This window comes from Cyanistes caeruleus, chromosome 7 (assembly GCF_971803275.1).
Source record: "Cyanistes caeruleus chromosome 7, bCyaCae1.hap1.1, whole genome shotgun sequence".
NCBI classification, from domain to species: domain Eukaryota; kingdom Metazoa; phylum Chordata; class Aves; order Passeriformes; family Paridae; genus Cyanistes; species Cyanistes caeruleus.
In genome coordinates, this window is record NC_141707.1 from 10,856,278 (window position 1) to 10,874,537 (window position 18,260).

Genomic DNA, 18,260 nt, shown 5'->3' on the forward strand with positions numbered 1-18,260 from the left:
TTTTTATCCTCAAAGTAATTCACCTACAACAAAAATAAATTTGGAGTGAATGATACAGATGATGTATTTCTTTCATGGCACAGAACTGTGGGAAAGCCCAGCATAGGGCATAACTAACCATGCATTTCCCATAACTGCCATGTAATTTCAACTTAACTGCACTGTAAGCTCTATAAAGTCCCTCCATGAAGTAAATTTTCTGTGCACACCTCATTGCTGTGGATGGCTGGATTTATGTAATTAAGAACAGTTTGAGGTCAATATGGAAAAAGGCCTCATTCACCACTGGCAAGCTGTCTCCAAAACGAATACACTCTGAGGAGCCCAGTGATAAAGGCACAGAAACAGAAGAGCCAACTGGTAAGGTACAAAACCTGTGACTGCTTTATTCAGAACATAATTACCCTTGAGAATCTCTCAAGGGCAATAAATCAAATCCCAGATGCACACCTGGTAATAAACACTCAGCACAGAGAATAGCATTGATGTCAATCATCCACCTAGTTACACAAGAGTCTTCTTTCAAACAGGACAGCACACAAAAATGTGTAACAGTCCTTTGCAAAACATCCTCCTGCAACTGAGCTACACAACTGAATATTCCTGCCATTTTAGTGTCAGGCCTGAGAGACAGTCCTGCCTCAGAAGTGCACTACACAGGAGCCAGGCTATGCTTCACACAGACTCCAGAACTGGCTTTACAAATGCACTCCCTTTCAATCAGGCCTCAAGCACCTGATGTCCTGGTACCATCTTCTCTAATATTAACTTCTTATGAACATAGGTAACACCTTAAACCGAGTGGGAAACTTCCCTACACAACAACTGATTAATTTCAGGTAATGGCTGAACTATTCACATGTTAGGAAAACAGAGAATTCAAACACCCAATGACTCAGAGAATATTCCTTAATCAGAAAGGCAAAGTTGTTTTGGATCAAAAAGAGCTGCAATATGTTTTAAGTTTTTTCTGCTCTCTGTTCTGTTTTTGTACTCTTATGCAGACTGCACAACACATAGACCAAACTGTTCAAGGCATCACCAAATTTTTCCTTTTTACTAGAAAAGGAATATTCATGCCCTGACCAAAAAGTCCATGTTAGGATCCATACTACTCTCATTTCTTTCTGCAGAAAGTTTCTCTGAATAAACATGGTCTAAAGTTCTGGTGCAACACATGCCATAAGCTTTAGTCATATATGACATGCCAGAAATTTCACAGGCTACAAAAACCTGAATTTTGCAAGCATGTCAGACTCTTCCTTGTAGGGCTGTGAGTGTGTGTGTGTGTGCTAACACAGGTTCTGGAAAACTCATTATGCATTTAGTAGGACTAAAAGGAGAACATTACCCTTCGGGCACTTTGCATGAAGACAATCTCATTTCCAAAACCAGAACTGTCTGGTTGCAGGCTCCTACAAGTTTCCCACAGGATGGAAATTAAAAAAAAACAAAACAACCAACAACAAGAAAAGTAGTGTAAGCTAGAACAGAAAAAAAAAAAAGGTATTTTGAGGAAATACTTTGTGTTCTTTAGTAGTACATCTGTCATTAGGGATAATAGTTAGATCTGCAATTTCTCACAGCCTTAAATCTCCTGCTGGGTTACAAAAATGTATAGCAGAGAATGGCACACGCCTACATCACCCTCAGGGACAGGAGCTATGTTAAGTTCATTAAGACTTGAAAGAAACATTTTAGATGCCTGAAGATATTGTGCCACATTGTACAAAAATATAATTGCTGTAACTGCCTCTGTAATAACCTACAAGTTCCACAGCAGATGTCTTTTCTTTTTCATATCTGTATTGCTGAAACATTGTCATTCTATTGCTAATCAAACTGAAGATAAGTTTTTCAGTGTGACAGATGCTACTGTCAGCCAGAGCTACCTGCAATTTCTTTTAATAAACTTGCCTTAATCAGGCTTGTCCTATACCATTTTTGATATCTTCTCAGAGCAAGGCAAGCAGTACAAGAAGCATTGTTTTAACAGGACACACAAAGGGCAAGAGAAGCTGCTTCTGCATTGCCTCTAAAATCCCTTGTCAAATCTTTTTCTTCCTTATGCTAAATAACTCCAGGAGGAAGGAGAAAAGAAAGAACCCTGGGCCCATCCCCCTCAAAAATCTAGCAAACTTATACCACCCCCATCCCTGTGAAAAAATCTTGCCTCCTGCCTCCTGAGACAAATACTAAAAGAACCAGGAATAAGCAAGATCTAGCCTCAAATGTCACAGTTTATTAAATATCAAAAGGGGTCATAATAATTAGCTATTTGTCTTGCCTGATTGTGATAAAATGTCCTAAAGCTCACTCTGCCACTTCAATAAATTGTTATAATTCAAGACAAAAGCAAAAGCCAGAGGATCAGAGTGCTGGTATTTACATCTCATTGTGAGCTGCATTCCATTGTATAAACAAGTTACTTAGAATTTTCTAAGTCTTACAAAATTCAAGGAGGAATTTCAGTCTTTCAGCCTCCGGAAGGGAGGAGATTTAAGGGAAAAAAAAAAAAAAAAGAAAAAGATAAAGAAAGACAGAAAGAAAGTACATGCACAGAAGAATAAGACTTATTTAGCTATCTCAGGAAGCAGTAAAATCCACCTTGGGGTAAAAAAAAAATAATTCTTATTTCTTGGTTTTGGCAACCAGAAGTATAAGATGGCAGCTCTGACAAACTAAAAATTAACTTTACTAGAAGCATATCCTTTTGCTAAAGCAGGCCCAGATCTATGCTTTCATAGTAAACAACTGCAAGTCAGAAGATGAACCACTCCATTAATTCTAACCAGATTCAGATTTATATGATTACACTGGGAAAGTACAGGCATCCATTAAGTCTTTCTTTTCTTGTGTGAGGGTGGAAACAAAAGGACAAACTGGGTACAGAACTTTAAACAGGGGCTCAGCACAGCCTATACCTCTACTGTAATACCCTACAGTAAGTGTTGCACAGTGTCTCCCATTATTTGATGAAGCTATACATTTCCAGGAGCTATACTCCTGCATCCTAAGACCCTCCCAGCTGATTAGAGTACTGCTGCATACTAAGTCTAGGTAACAATACTATTTAAGAGTACATGCTTTCACTCCAACTCGGATTACAGCCTATAGACCAGCTTTATCTCAAAAGCAGTGCTGTATTTCAGTTATATTTGCAGACTTCTTTTCAGAAGTTTAAACGTTTAAGCAATGGGGTAAGTAGACTTAAAAGAAAAAAAGAGCAGCACAGGCAGAATGTCTTACTCCTTTTCTCAGGAGAACTCTACTTGGCAGGTAGCACCAATGATGTAACTTGGGCTTTGAATGCAGGGATATGGATGCAGTCATGAAGAGCAGCAGCAGGGTCACACTCTCTTCCGTGGCAACTTGAAATTGCACGCATGTCAGGAATTGCTCAGGTGTAATTCCAGTCCCAGTAAAAGAAAGGCAGGGTACTGTCACACCAGAAATTCTTCTCATGGCATTGAGTCACCACTTACTGACTTTCACAGGACTCGGGACTAAGCCACAGCTGTATCCTGTTAGAAAACAGAGCCATAGGAGCATCCCCTTTACAGGCAGAGTCACATTCCCTTCTGCTATCATCACTCCAGCCTAGGGGTCCCAAAGCATTTTTCCAGACAGAGCTACAGATCAGGATTTTAGAAACACCAAATGCCAAATCACTCTCCAGACTAAGGCATACTGAAGTCTGTCCCAAACTTCAGCCTTTACTGAATCTCTCGTAGCTTCATGTAAAATTTACCAGAAGTTCATCTATTATATTAAGCATTATTAGGCACATAGATCATCTTGAGATCCCCAAGAGCCTTAACTTCCACGTTCTTCTGTACATGTAGATGTGAGATGATGCAAGAACCTTTACTCTGTCAGATTTCAGCATAAAGCAAACTCAAACCAAAACCACCGAGACTCCTTTGGTTTCATGTGAAACCAGAAACTGGGCTGTGTTTCTGTACTGATGTTTACTGATGACAGAAAGCCAAATCACATGCATTTGTGCAAAAATGCCAGTAGAACTGATAAGAGTTATTTAAGATAACTATTCTATTTAATATAACTCACTGCTGCATCATTTCACCTAATCAAATCTTACTTCAGATTAAAAGATCCTGAAGTTTGTTGCCCTCTTTTAAAACAAAAACTGAAGTAATTAAATTTCTCATTCATTAAGAAGAAAAAAGGTATAATTTGTCTCATTACAATAAATAAGACTATTCATGTGCCTCAAGTTAGGTTCTAAAGTACCCTCCTGAATGGGAGATTTAAATTACCAAATATTTACTTTCCATGTTCATTACATTCAAACACAAACAAAATAAGCTGCCTGTAAAATAGATAAATTCCATACTGCAGGGGTTTCCTAGGAAACCAAGAAAGGCTCAAAGAAACAGAGAACAGCTGGAGCAAAAAACAAAGCCAACTCCAAGAACTAAGTACTCCATACCTCATTTTAAAACCCACTAGAATTATATCCCTAACAAACATTAAAGCAGTGCCTTTCACGCTGGCTGGTGCTGGCACTCTTCATAAGGGCAAACATGCACAGCCTAAAGAGATCAAGATTTAGCTCTTCTCTCCCCATCATCTCACCTTGCTCTCACTAAAACAGCAACAAACAAACCACAAAATGTGAGTGTTTTGCTAAAACATGGTAAAGCTGCTGAGTGTTGGCGCGTACACCAAACAGGATGGCCAGCCCCTGAGAGGTGCCTACTGAAACCTTAAAGCAAGCAGGTGATTCACTAGCCAGAGACTTCTTTGCTGAGGAGCCAGATTCCACTTCTGAAACCAGCCAGCTATTCAACATGAAAATCTATGCCATTCCAGAAATGTATTATTAGCACAATGACTCAGTATGTATATTACAGTAGTACCCTAAGGCTTCATTTGATATCAAGGATGCTTTGTGCTTTGCACTTCACAAATTCACAGGAAGGCCCTGCACTTCACGGTGAAAATATAAAATCAAAACATGCCAAAGTTACTCAAGTTCAGTGTCCAGTTTAGATGGAATTTACTATCCTGGAAGAAAAAAAAAATTTAAAATAAAATCATAATAATATTAATGATAATAATAATACTTTAACAGAAAAAAATTAATAAAGGACAACTTGTCTAACCTCAGTTGTAATTTCTGAAGTAGGCTCCCAGCACTGCCAGTCACTGCTATAATTCCAAGATTCAATGCTGTGACAGCAGCCATACTGTCATGTTGGCTCTTCCTTCCCCACATAGCTCCATTTTCCATGTTCTGCTCTGCTTGTCACCAGGCTCAATGCCTCTGACATCAGGTTCTCCCCTTCCTTTGTTGCCGCCAATGCGTGTTCCAGTACTTTCTGCCTCTTGCCAAAGCAAACATTAAACATCTGGAAACCATCCTCCATTATTTTCACCAGTGAGGTGCATCTGCCTTGCACTGTAGTTCCCATACATCACATATGAGTGTGAAAACACCACATTCATATATATATATATATGTAAAATGCACTACATACATTTAACACACTATGCATTAAACCACTTTCATCTTTACCATGCAGTAAGTTACAAACACATGTTACTTTCTTTAAAGATAAAAGCATATATACTGGGGAGATTTACAGACCAGAACACTCCTGATTTGAGAGAGTTCTGAAGTACAGATATTTACTCTTAGAACTGTGTTCTTTTCCTCGCACGTGAATCTTTTTAATATTAGGAACCAGCAGGTTTTCTATGCATACGTTATGTGTGCTGGTTTGGGAATTTTAACGATAAAAGAAGTCACTCCAACAGAAAATTAATACAGAAGAAAAGAGCACTTTTTGCCTGTGTCTCTGAAGGAGTGGAAAATGCAGGCTATTTCCACCCCTTTTCCAGAGCCTGAAGTCACAACAGGACAATGACCTCTTGGTTGTAAGGAGCTAAGAGCTCCTCAAGAGGTCCAAGTCCCATCACAATCCCAATCCCTCTCTGCAAGTTCCTGCCTCTTGCTTCCTTTTCTCTTCTATTCTCAGAGCTTTGGACACATTGAGGATTATTCAGAAGAATTTCAGGAAGTCTCCAGGAGCTTTTAAGAAGTGAGAAAAGAGGTTCATCACTGAAGTAAGCAAGAAAGCCAAAAATAGATCTATTTGGTTTTAAAAAAAAAAAAGTTTATTAGTTTATTGGTAATACCTCTTGTTAACTATAATTACAATTTATAATTTGGATCAACTAAATTCAGGGTAACTTCATTGTTCTGAAATAGCACAGATGGCTTAAAGATGACCAAATGATCCTCAGTATTTGGAAAATGAGACACTCCAGTTGAGGAGGAAAAAACCTCCTACTTCAAAGTAGCCAGAAAACAAGTCATAAATAACTGTCTAGGATAGCAATTACTATGATAATTCAGCACATTTTATTAGATCAGATTTGATAGAACCCTGTTAAGAAAGTATTTGTGATAAGCTGAGTATAAAACAGCTTCTATTTGCTGTTTCTGCTTTAGTATTTTCCTTAAATATTTTTTCTTTATCTACTGGGATGTTTACCCTGACAGGAGACATGAGATTTCAGACTAGAAAGTGATTTAATATCAATCAAATTTGTCTGTGGTTTTCTGAAAGAGAGTGAACTGTTTTAAACAAAATGCTCCCTCAGCATTTTGCTAATAACATTGAGGTTACCTACGATAATACAGCTGGCCCAAGACAGTTCTCAAACAAGGAATGGTTTCCTTCTGGCTTTTAGCTGTATTTTCACTATCATTTCAATGTGAAGGAATAATCTTGGAGCAACTGGGCCAGGACAAACTCACAAATTGGCAGAAGGCAGGTTTAGACTACATATTAGAAAGAAATTCTCTCCTGTGGGTTGGATGAAGTACTGGCACAGGTTACCCAGAGAAGCCATGTCTGCCCCATCCATTGAAGCGTTCGAGGCCAGTTTGGACAGGGCTTAAAGCAAGCTGGTCTAGTGGATTGTGTCCCTGCCCATGGCAGGGGGTGAAACAGGATGGGTTTTAAGGCCCCTTCCAAACCAAATAGATCTGTGATTCTGTGAGGACTCTTCTATCTCCTTCAATCTCTTCCTACACTATGCTGCCATCATGCCCATAATCCTGCACTTTACGTGGCCAGCTTGCTGAAGGATGCTGGCAAGCACTTAATCATCAAAGAATACTTGGAGAAGATACTGTATGGACCTTCTCTGTCAGACATCTACTGCTCAGCAGGGAGCAGGCCTCAGGGAGACAGCTTACTCTTCTGTTCTTACCCTAAATGAGTTCATGTCCAAAGCTCTGAATTCCTGCCAGCAGTATCAGAGTCACTGTTTGTGTTTCTATTCAGCCACATTATCCAAAGAACAAGGGCACAAAGATTCAAATTAATTCTTTAGTCCTCCCATGCTACTGCTGCATAGTCCAAAGGCTATAAATGAAAAGTAGTGAAGACACAAAACACCATGAAAGCTTTTCAGTATATAAGCAACTTCATTATATCACTCTCCCAACTATACTGCTCACACAAAGCAGCAGAAAAATGCAAATTCTCCAAAGCTCCAATCGAGCTTCAGCTGGCAGGAGCATGGCCGAGGAACAACCTTAGGACAGCTCTCCAAAGACAAGACCTATCTTCAGCAGCAGATACAAACAGAATCCTGAGGGTCTGCATGAATAGGAGTTCCCTGAACAGAGAGCATCCCACCACTGGCCCTCTGACAATCATTCTTAGTCTTCATGCTTATATAACACATGACCTTTCTGCAGCAAATGCGGGTGGGATAGTGGAATAATGGAATTGTTTCTCACTGCAAGAATGAAAGACAGCACAGCAGGCTATGAAAAATGTATGTTACTTACTAAGGAGAGATAATTATAAGCAACGGTTTGGATATTTTAATTACCACAGCATCATGGCTTTATCATCATCCAAAGCTTCCAGCACATTACTGTTTCCATAATTATAGATCAAATTATAAAATACCTATTTTTATGAAAATAATTGTATTACTTCCTACAGTCAGTACCACTGATTTATCCTCTCTGGTAGTTCAGAAACAGCACTAACTCTTCAAATTTCTCTCAATATAAGTTAGGAAAAGCACAGTCATAGAACAATCCATGACCAAAAAAAAAAAAAGAAAAGCATCTAGAGAAACAGTATTATTTGTACACACACAATGCACTGATTATATAAAAGACATAAACAATACATGATGCCATCCCCTGGGGTATCTTTGTTCCTGTAAGTGTTACATGACTTATGAGCCATTTTTCTCCAGCTTGAAAGTACCTGGTTTCTCATTTTATACCACAGAAAGAAATACCTTTTCTTTATTAAACTTGGAATTAATGCATCCTACATTCCAGTTCAAATCATACCTGACCCTCTGCACATGACAGTCTCACCAGGGCATTCAAAGACGGTCGAACAAGGTGGGTCTGTTACAGTTTGAGATTTCAGGCAGTGCAACAATCCTTCCTCGTGCTCTGAAAGTTCAAACTCCAAGAAGCCTTTGTCAAAAACTGAAATTCCAAGCTAATCTGATTAATTTATTCATTTTACATTAAAGGATACTTGGGTTTGCCTTGTTGGTTATGTTAAGAACAGGGGTTTGTCTACACAATAAACTGAAGTGCAAGTCCAGTCCCTCTTCCCTGATGCAACTGAGAATCCACTGGATTAACACTTTGATTTATTCTTTCAAAAGAGAATTTCTGAGAAAATCGTATCATCAGAACTTTACACACAAAAATGCATGGGGTCAGAACGACAAACATAAGTGAAACAGTGCACATATAAGGATAGGTCACATGCCTCCAGCTGGAATTTCGACTATTTTTTATTACTTTGTTATTTCTTGGCACTGAGTTTGTTGCCTTCCTCTGTATATGGAAAAATAGTTGTATACAGGCCATGAACATCTGCTCAGTTTTTTTAAAGGATTATATTGTTGCATGAAGATCTGCCTTTGCAGTTTCTGCTTCCCTGCACATACACACAAGAATCTGTCTTTCTTTTCTCCAAAAACACCAAAAAGCAACTTATGTGGCAAGTTGACCACTTTTAATTCTAACCACAGAAAAATCATAACTTACAGTTTACCCAGATAGTAAACACAACTTCAACACCAAGAGTTGCTCCTAAGCAGTGTTTCCTAGAAGCATTTATAATCAGTCAAGGGATTTGGTAGGTAATTCTTTTTTTCTGAAAACTTCTATAGCATTAGCAAGTTAAAAAATACTTCTTTTTAACTACCTTACATTTAACTATTGTTAAACAGGACCAATCCTGCATGTTTTGCATGAACAAACCAAACCGATAGAATGTTATTACAGTAAAACAAATTGCAAGGATGAAAAGATCTCACCAAGAAATTAAGACTGAGCATGTCAAAACATGAGTCATGAAATGACCATTTGGTTTCTATGGCAATAATCCATATTTGTAAATATCATGGGGAAAAAAACGCCTGCATTAACAAACACAGCATGCAATTATTCCTCAATCACGAAGTATTTTCAAAAAAAACTACAAGTTAATGTGGATAGTTTAACATGACCCTCAATTTTATGTATTCCATAATTTTGAGCAAAGTTTTGCTCAGGCTGAACAGAAGGAATCCTCTCAAGGAATCTTCTTGTAGAAATTTCTGTGTAGAGTATCCTTTCCACACTCTTATGGTCAGGAAAGTCAACCTCAAACATTCTAAGTCAATGAGTTAGTCCCCACAGAATTATGACTTTTTCTAATAGATATTAGATTCCCATTTGCTGCTTGTTTAGAGCTATATTAATTTCTGGTTTTTAATTATTTGCCATGCTTAAACCCCCAAACATCTATACCTATGTGCACACACACACATATGTGGATTTTCTCATGAAGAAAACAGAGGTACAGACATAAAAGAACAATCTGGGAATCTGGAACTTTGGGGGAAAAAATGAATCAGTACAGCATAACCAGGGGATCAGACCCAGCCAGCATGGCTTTATGAAAAGCAGGTCTTGCTTGACCAACCTGATCTTCTTTTATGACAAGGTGACCTACCCATGGGATGAGGAAACAGCTGGGATGTTGTCTGCCTGGAACTTAGTAAAGCTTTGGTCACCATTTCCCATGGCATTTTCCTGGAGAAATTAGCTGCTCATGGCTTGGGTGGGTATACTGTCCACCAGGTAAAAAACTGTCTGGATGGCCAAGCCCTAAGACTGGTGTTGAATGGAGTTAAATCCAGTTTGCATCTGGTCATCAGCGGCATTCCCCAGGGCTCAGTACTGGGCCCAGTTCTGTTCAGTAACTTTGCCAATGATCTGCACGAGGGGATAACAGCAAGTTCACAGCCAACACTAAGCTGAGCTGGAGCATCAATCTGCTGAAGCAGTGCTGTGCAAACAGTTGGATTAAATGATCTTAAGGGTCTTTTCCAACCTAAACAATAATTCTGAAATTCTAAGCATTATCAGATCCTCACTAAAATTATAACAATTATAAAAACAGGGGTGCTTACATGCTTTCATATAGAATCATACAATATCATTCTCCTTAGGAACTGTGAGGACTCTTTACATAGATGAAGGACCCATCAAATCTAAAGAAGCATTTGACACAAATACTCAATAATTCTCTTACTTTCTCATAGCTACACAGGACTTTCACTTGTCATCTTATTCCCAACACTTGCTCCTCTATGAGGACTGTGCAATGTAGCAGCATCTTATCTCCCTAAAGATAGTATCAGTGAGAAGATAATGGGCACAGTTAATAGCTCCCATTCCACCAGCTGAGCTGTTTGTGTCTCCAAAGTCAGTCCACTCTCCTGTCTCCCTTACATGGTTTCCAGACAAAATGAAAGACCTTGAGAATTCAAAAAAGGCAAAGAGGATCATTGATCTAAACAGAACAATGACCATTTCTTTTTCTTCCTTGTTTACACTGTCAAACTTAAATCAAGACCAGGGCTCACACTGATCTCAGCTATAGGAGGGTTGACACCACAAGAGGTGGACAGGAAAACATAATTCAGACAGAGGTACATTACAAAAACTGATGAAAACCAAAGGCAAGTATAGGATTGAAGAGAAATATGGGACATGGTGGCGATAAACCACCACTGCCATGCCTACATGCAATTTTCAGACAAATCTTCAACAAGTTGATTCCCACAATTTCAAATCTGACTGAAGTGTACTGATGTTCCACTAGAGGTATGTTTCTAATTTATTTTGAAAAACACTTTTACACTCCCAAGGGGATGGGAAAGGATCCTAGAAGCATGCCTTGTTTCTGCTAGTAGTTCCCTCTATCCCAAGCCCTAGGGAAAGAGGAAGGATTGTAGACTTGTGTGGAAAACCCTGTACCAAAAGTTCAGAGCTTTCAGGTATTCAGCATTTAAACAGCACAAAATTTCAGTCACCTCCTGGGGACTTTTTGATCCCATTGCATTTCTGAACTAGACCAGGTCTCTACAAAGAAATTAAAACCATGATCTTTCAGTCCTTCTAGGATTTTGCAGCCCTGACCTTATTGATAAATAACTTTTTAATAGGCACATTTAAACAGTCAGTCACAAAATGACCAGTTTTTCTGTACTAGGTTTGGAAGTGTCTGGTTTTCACATTTTTACATGCATTTTAAGCACGTGCATCATGTAGCATTATAAGCCAAGTGCTCTTGAGCAGAATAGACCAATCTGCAATGGTATCAAGAGAAAAAAAAAAAATAAAGAAACTGGCATTACTTAAAAGCACAGCAATGGTAAGTGCCAAAAAAAATTAAGCAGGATGTTTGGTTTGAAGAAGTATTACAGTTCTTTCATTAAAGATTTTTAACCATATTACCTGTTTTATTATATTCAACTTATCTATCAGTATCAATCCCCCTTGACGATAAATTCTGTAACACACTACCACAAAAGCTATTTCTTTCTGCCACTGTGTCTGAGGTTGACAAGCAGTATTCAACCCTTATTTTTTCTAGGATTGTCATGAAAAATGACTGGTACAACACTGGTTTATATCCTTCTTAAAGTTAGATAGCTTTCTGTAATCTACACTTCCTGAAGTGCCTTCCTTGCATTCCCATATACCTCTAATATTTGTTTATTTGGTAGTACCTAAATTCAAGTAGTACATAAATGAATGAGAAATGAAGCAGCTCTACAAAGTCACTGCAGCAAAATACAATGTTGACTGATGTTCAACCTCTGCACAAGTATCAAACCCAAGACAAACTAAGGATAAAACCTGTTCACTCTTCAGCATTTGTAGGCTTCAATCAGGAACTAAATGAAAGGTGAAATCCCTTTCTTTCTGGCAATTAAACCAGACCAGTGTATAGAAAAGACTTCTATCTTTACTGCACCAACCCTCACATCACACTAAAATAGGTTTGAGTTTGGTTTTCTTTTACTATAATGAACACTGGAGAAAGTATGGATAGTAGACAAAAGCTATTAATTCTCAAACAGGAAGATGAGTAAGTGATGTAAGTGTAAACAGATGTTACTAATTTACTACAACATATTTTGCTCTCTGACTTACCTCTCAGTTGCCTCAGCCATCAACACATGGGAAATGCATCCCAAAACATTACATTACTGCTACATTACTGGCTTATCCCAAAATTTCCATAATTCCAACAGTCTAGTAAATGAGATGTAATAATCCCACACAAAACCCATATATAACTTTTGCATTTTTTTTAAACAGGCAAAACCCTAAAATTTTTATTAAATGGATACCAAAAATGAGGTCAGTATTTTCACAAGTGTTTTGTTTGGTATTACATGTAACTGAAAAATGCATAATATATGACTCCCTTTATGGCAAGTATATGAATTACACTCATACGTTTATATAAAGTGCCCCCTCTATGGGACTTCTTACACAGCTCTGCACGGGCAGGACAGTCTCATTTTGCTTTGTAGAACTAGTTTCAGAAATATTGCACTGGTTTATTCATCAGGTTTTGACTCCTCCTCACTTATGCAATCCAGCATATTACCAGAGAAATTCAGTTACAAGAAAATTACACTCTTAAAAACACACGATAAATTAAGTGTAAGCTGCAGTGTAGGCTACATCCTACAATGTGCTGAAATGCCCTATAAAGTCCTTTTGTAGGGCATAATTCGGAAAAGAAGCCAGCGTTACATATAAGAAGCCTAGGAAGTACGTTCAGGAGTACAATAGCTTCAGACTGTCCCATATCAGCCTGCTCACATTTCAGGAAATCAACACACATCACGACATCCATCCCGACCGATGAAAGAGCACGGTCACTACTCCTGCCTGTCAGTGTCTCTCTCGCAGGCACTGAAATGATATTAAACTCGAACGGCCACCAAGCAGCCGCAGACAGCGCAGGCTGGGCGGGGGAGGCTCGCAGCTCGCAGCGCTCCTGCCCGCACGGAGCTTGCCCCGCTCCGCCACCCCCGGCCGGAGGGAAGGCTCTGCGCCATCCTCGGCAACCCCTCCGCAGGAGCCTGGGGCAAAATGAGCCGGAGGAGGAAAGAAAGGAAAATTCAAAGGGGGGGGGGGGGGGGAGGAAGGGGTGAAAAAAAAGGGAGAATCCACGTTTCTGCATTTCTCTAAAACAAAGAATGTGAGAAAGCAGATGTAGTTCAGCGCAAACGACTCCACCCTGCGAGGCTTCGGTGTTTACTCTCCCGGCTCCCTTGCCCAGCTGTCCTCCAGCCGCGTCCCAAGCTCTTTCTTTTGTTGGGAACTTGCAGCAGGCGCAGCCCCACCGGGACGGGACGGGGGGCTCAGCCCGAGCCTTTGACCGCCCCTCCCGCTCTGTGCCCGCAGCGAGCGCCGCAAGCCTCGGTCTTCCGCTCAAAAACCCCAAGCGCGAACCCCTCTCTGCCCCCTTCTCAATATGTGAAAGGAAAAGTCTTACTCTCGTACCCCAGAGGTTTTCCACTTCGCTTATTAGCCAAATCACACATTAAACACACTGCATGCAGAGAGGGAGTTACGATGATTGTTTTAGAAGTAGAGAGAAACTCACCACCTTCATATTCTTCCACTTCTTGCGCTTTTATGGTTACAAATCGGCCTAATAAAGCAGCGAGGATGAAAAAAGTTCTCGTTTGTACCAAGACTGCCATCATGCCTAGATATCAGACATGTATCCCCCCCAGGCAGCAAGAAGTGCAGAATCGTAAGGTTATTTTAGCACCATGAAGCCAGCTGAGGAGTCGTTCTGCCTTTCCGCATCAGTTCCAGGACAAAGTCTGCCAGCCCTCTTTTCAGCACCAGCTCCAGCGCAGTCTGCAAACACTCCTTTCAGGGGATGCAGCTTTAAATAGGAAGAATGCTGCCTCCACTTTCTTCCTGCCCCTTTTCAGCTCGTTCAGGCTCCTAATCATCCACTCCCTGCCAAGCAACAGTCTGATTGATGGTAAATAACCGAATCAGAGCTGGCTTCACTCTTCCTTGAACTTTTCTCTTTACGAGCGCACTTGCAGGATATTTTCCTGCTGCCGTGCAGTGCGGGTGCTTCTTCAGGACCGTTTATTAAGCAAGCAAAAGCAGAGTTTTAAGCAGCTGTCAGGAAGAGAAAGCTCTGTTTTACCACAGCCAGCGCACGCTTCCTGGAAATGGAGGGTATAGCCCCATTTGGAGCCAATTCCCTTATTAGGAGCTCGGTCCCTGCCAAAGCGGAGGAGCCTTTCCTCCTCTCCCCTGCTAAGAGCCCCCTGCCTCGCCGTGTTATCAAACGGGACTCCAGTCCCTTGAGAGGGGCTCACACAGCTAAAATAAGGCAGCTTGCTTCAGGAACTTGTAAATAAGCCCCCTTCGCCCAAAGGGAAATAAACATTCTCAAATTAATTATTTCGCTGAATAATCTTTCCTCAAATGCCTCCGTGCTCTACATTTACTGTCCTACCAGTTGGGAAGACTGTAGGAAATCGCCGGAAGATGCTCTACACTTTTAACACCAGAATCACCCGTTCAAACAACCCAATTACCTGCTTTCCTTCAAGGTTCTCTGCCCCTGCTCCCTGACAAACCTACCTAAGCCCCAGCCTAGTATTTGGCCTTTAACAATGTGCCTTAATTAGCATTCTAGCGTGAGTACTAAGCAAATCTCTCTTTTGTGGATCACTTGCAACTGGGAGAACAATGTTAAATTTCTTTCTTCCCACAGTGTTTATGGTCTGCTGAAAGGGAGTTCAGTCACTAATCCCCTCATTAGCTAAGAATGGGGTCATCTATACCTGCTGCAGGGAAACGTAGATTCATCTGCTGTAAGGTTTTCTGTGTTCAGCTATTTCAGCTCGAGAACAATCCCATTTGAAGTAAACATCTTCACCCGGATTCATACACATTGGAAACTCCCTGGGTAATCACAGCATGATTTAGCACCTCCCAGTGATGCAGAATCCTAAAGCCTGTGAAGTTTTCTCCTGTTTCTTCAAAGGACAAGAATGCCCAGAAGAAGAAAGGTAACCCAGAAAATGGTACATACAAGCCTACTCTAACAGCAAAACCAGAGATTAACGCAAAAATACACTGAAGGGGAGCAACATCAAAGTTCCCTACTCTCTTGCACCAAGCTGTTTTCACACTATTTTATTTCTGAGGTATTCAAAGATATCTTCTGCAATTTCACTCCTAGGAGAGATTCCTACAGTGATATCTAAAAGCTGCCCTTCATTTCTAATTCTGTTTTGGTCTCCCCAAATTACGACTCATAACTAAAACAGATTAACAATAGAATTGAAAAGTATATTAATTGAATGCCCCCCTATAAATACTTGCTTTTATCATGGTCCTGCACTTAAAGATGGTTTCAGTAGGGGAGAAGCCAACATTGCATAGAATAATATTGTATATTTATGCAACAACTTTCTCTCCAATGTTTTTTTCCCTTTTTTCCATAGATTGTAGGATTCTGTAAGAACAGAGGAACGTGGAATTTTGCAAATTAGCACAAGATCATGGATAGTAAAGCCTTTTTTTGAGCTCATTTTTCTTCTGTGCCAAGGGAAACTTACACAAGAAGAAAATTCCTTGGGAGGAGAATCCTGGGCCTCAACTCATGGAGCAGATTCTCCAATCCACCTTCATTGTTATACATCCATCTTACAGTATGTAACCACACCAAAATTAGTAGACAGAGACACTGCAATAGTGGTAGGAGTGAATCCTCTTTGTCTAGTTCATCTCAGTAGAGCAATAAATGTGGAAAAGCAGGAAACAAACCCAGGTTCTTTCCACCAGCAGGAGACACTTTGAACTCAGGATTGCCTCAACTACCAATTTGTGGTTGATTACACACAGGAGATGAAAAAGTGATATGACATGATTAAATAATCATTTTCTAATAGAATCACAGAATAGTTAAGGTTGCAAGGGACCTTTATTGGACATCTAGTTCAAGTCCCCTGCAACAAGGAGGGACATCTTCAAATAGATCAGGCTTCTCAGAGCTCTGTCCAGCCTGACCTTGAGGGTTTCTAGGCGTGGGGCATCCACCACCTCTCTGGGAGTCCTTTTTCAGTGTTTCATCACTCACATCATAAAATTCTTCTTTATAGCTAGTCTGAATCTATATTCTTTTAGTTTAAAGCCATTACCCCTTGTCCAATCACAACAGGCCCTGCCAAAATGTGCGTCCTCATCTTTCTGGCAGACCCCTTTCAGGTACTGGCAGGATACAATAAGATATCCCTTGAGCTTTCTCCAGGTTGAACAACCCAAATTTCTCCAGCCTGTTTTCACAGGAGAGGTGTTTCGTGCTTCACATTAGAGCAACCTTCACGTTTTAAGAATATATAGTATGAAAGGAAATGACAACACAATAGCAAAATCTTTACACAAAAGCAGTGTGTGCTCAATGACAAGCTCTAAAAAGTCTTGGTGAAATGAGTGTTCTCTCCAAAGCTAGGACCCTCCTAGAAATGTCAAGATAGAACACTCTGAAATAAATATATAACTAAATACTCCTAAATATCCTGTTTGCTGATATTATGATAATGCTACTTTTAGCCAGTAAGTCAGTACTGTAAGTTATCTGACCTAAAAGTCACATGTAAAATTCAAAATTACTCAAAAGTCAAAGCACATTATGAGTGATAGATGAGGCTAGGGAATATTCTTAGGTAATTGTGAGGACTCAGAAATATATTAAAATATAATTCACACACTTAAACCTTTCAAAATCTCAAAGTCAAGCCGGAAAAACCCAATTAGCAACTTCAAATGCATGTGAGCACGCATACATATGAGCAATTAAAATCCAATCTCCTTGAGGGTCTCTCCAATGGAGTTTAAGGGCCTCTCACACCTTTCACAGTGTTACATACAGTGTGACAGTGCTCCTGTTCTAAACTAATCTGTACCAAGCTGATAAAAAGCTTCTTCACATAAATGAGCAAGCTATCTGCTACATATGAGTACCTGTGCCAGTGGTTTAGATCAATATGAAATCAGTGGATTCATGGAAATTGGAAATAAACTCTAGCTGAATTCAAAAGGTATCTGTTCAAAGACAAGCAAGATTTTTCAAAAGCAGTGCGGTTTCACCAAAGGGAGCTCACACCAATGTGAGAGTTGCCATCAAGTTTTATGTAGGCAGTTAAATCCATGGTAAGTGCTGTTTGAAATTTCCACCTTGTATAACTTTTTCGATCACACACTTAGCTTGAAAAATAAAGCAGCAAATTGCCACACCATTTATTTAACTCTCAAAAATATAGTGCACAGAAAATGCTTGCCCTTTCTTGGAACTGACCATTAAAATGAACATGACTGAAATAATATATGAGAGGAAAATAGTTCTACCTTTGAAGTGTGTTCACGTTGCACTTTTAAGACCACTACTGCATAAGGAATTGGTTTTCCCATTTTATACAGGTCCTTCTAGTAAAAGAAAAATTCTGCTATTTAAAATGAGAAAATGTAATAGGAAACTACAGAAAAAGGTAGGAAAAATAGGAAACTACAGAAAAAAGGCAAGAATGAAAACAGAGGAATATTATACTACTTTTCAATCATATTTTAAATGGACTAGATTCCAAACCACAGAGACTCAAAATCATAATCATCCTGCAGAGAAATCCACCTATAAAACTAGTATCAGCTAGAGATTTAAACAATGCTACATCAGTAACACTGCTGCCCAATTGTAGGAAAATATTCCCATCAACCTTTGTGTAGGAAGGTTTAATAAATGAATTTAAGTCCTAATAGAGGGAAGTTATCTTTCTTGGTTACATTCAGCCTTTGCAATGTTGTTTCAGTTTATTTTTAATTTCAGGACATAAGATGATAC

The 18,260-nt window shown here is 39.6% G+C and overlaps 1 protein-coding gene and 1 long non-coding RNA gene across 5 annotated transcripts in view; one reads left to right on the forward strand and one right to left on the reverse strand.

Moving 5' to 3' along the window:
- The window catches only part of COL5A2 (collagen type V alpha 2 chain), a 127,332-nt gene that overhangs the window by 79,709 nt on the left and 29,363 nt on the right, over positions 1-18,260 (reverse strand). The window contains exons 1-2 of one of the 4 annotated variants that reach the window (XM_023930702.2): positions 14,953-15,000; positions 13,989-14,527 (exon numbers count right to left, since the gene is read on the reverse strand). The exons of 1 other annotated variant lie outside the window; for it this stretch is intronic. In XM_023930702.2, the coding sequence (XP_023786470.2) occupies positions 13,989-14,091 (103 nt within the window). In that variant the 5' untranslated portion in view covers positions 14,092-14,527; positions 14,953-15,000. Of the gene's footprint in view, positions 1-13,988; positions 14,582-14,952; positions 15,001-18,260 lie in introns of those variants that run through there. 2 more of the 4 variants (XM_086898422.1, XM_086898421.1) reach the window with 2 other exon arrangements.
- On the forward strand, positions 15,139-17,546 carry LOC147652177 (uncharacterized). Its single transcript, XR_015289509.1, has 2 exons — positions 15,139-15,429; positions 15,868-17,546. It is a non-coding gene; the product is annotated as an uncharacterized LOC147652177 (long non-coding RNA).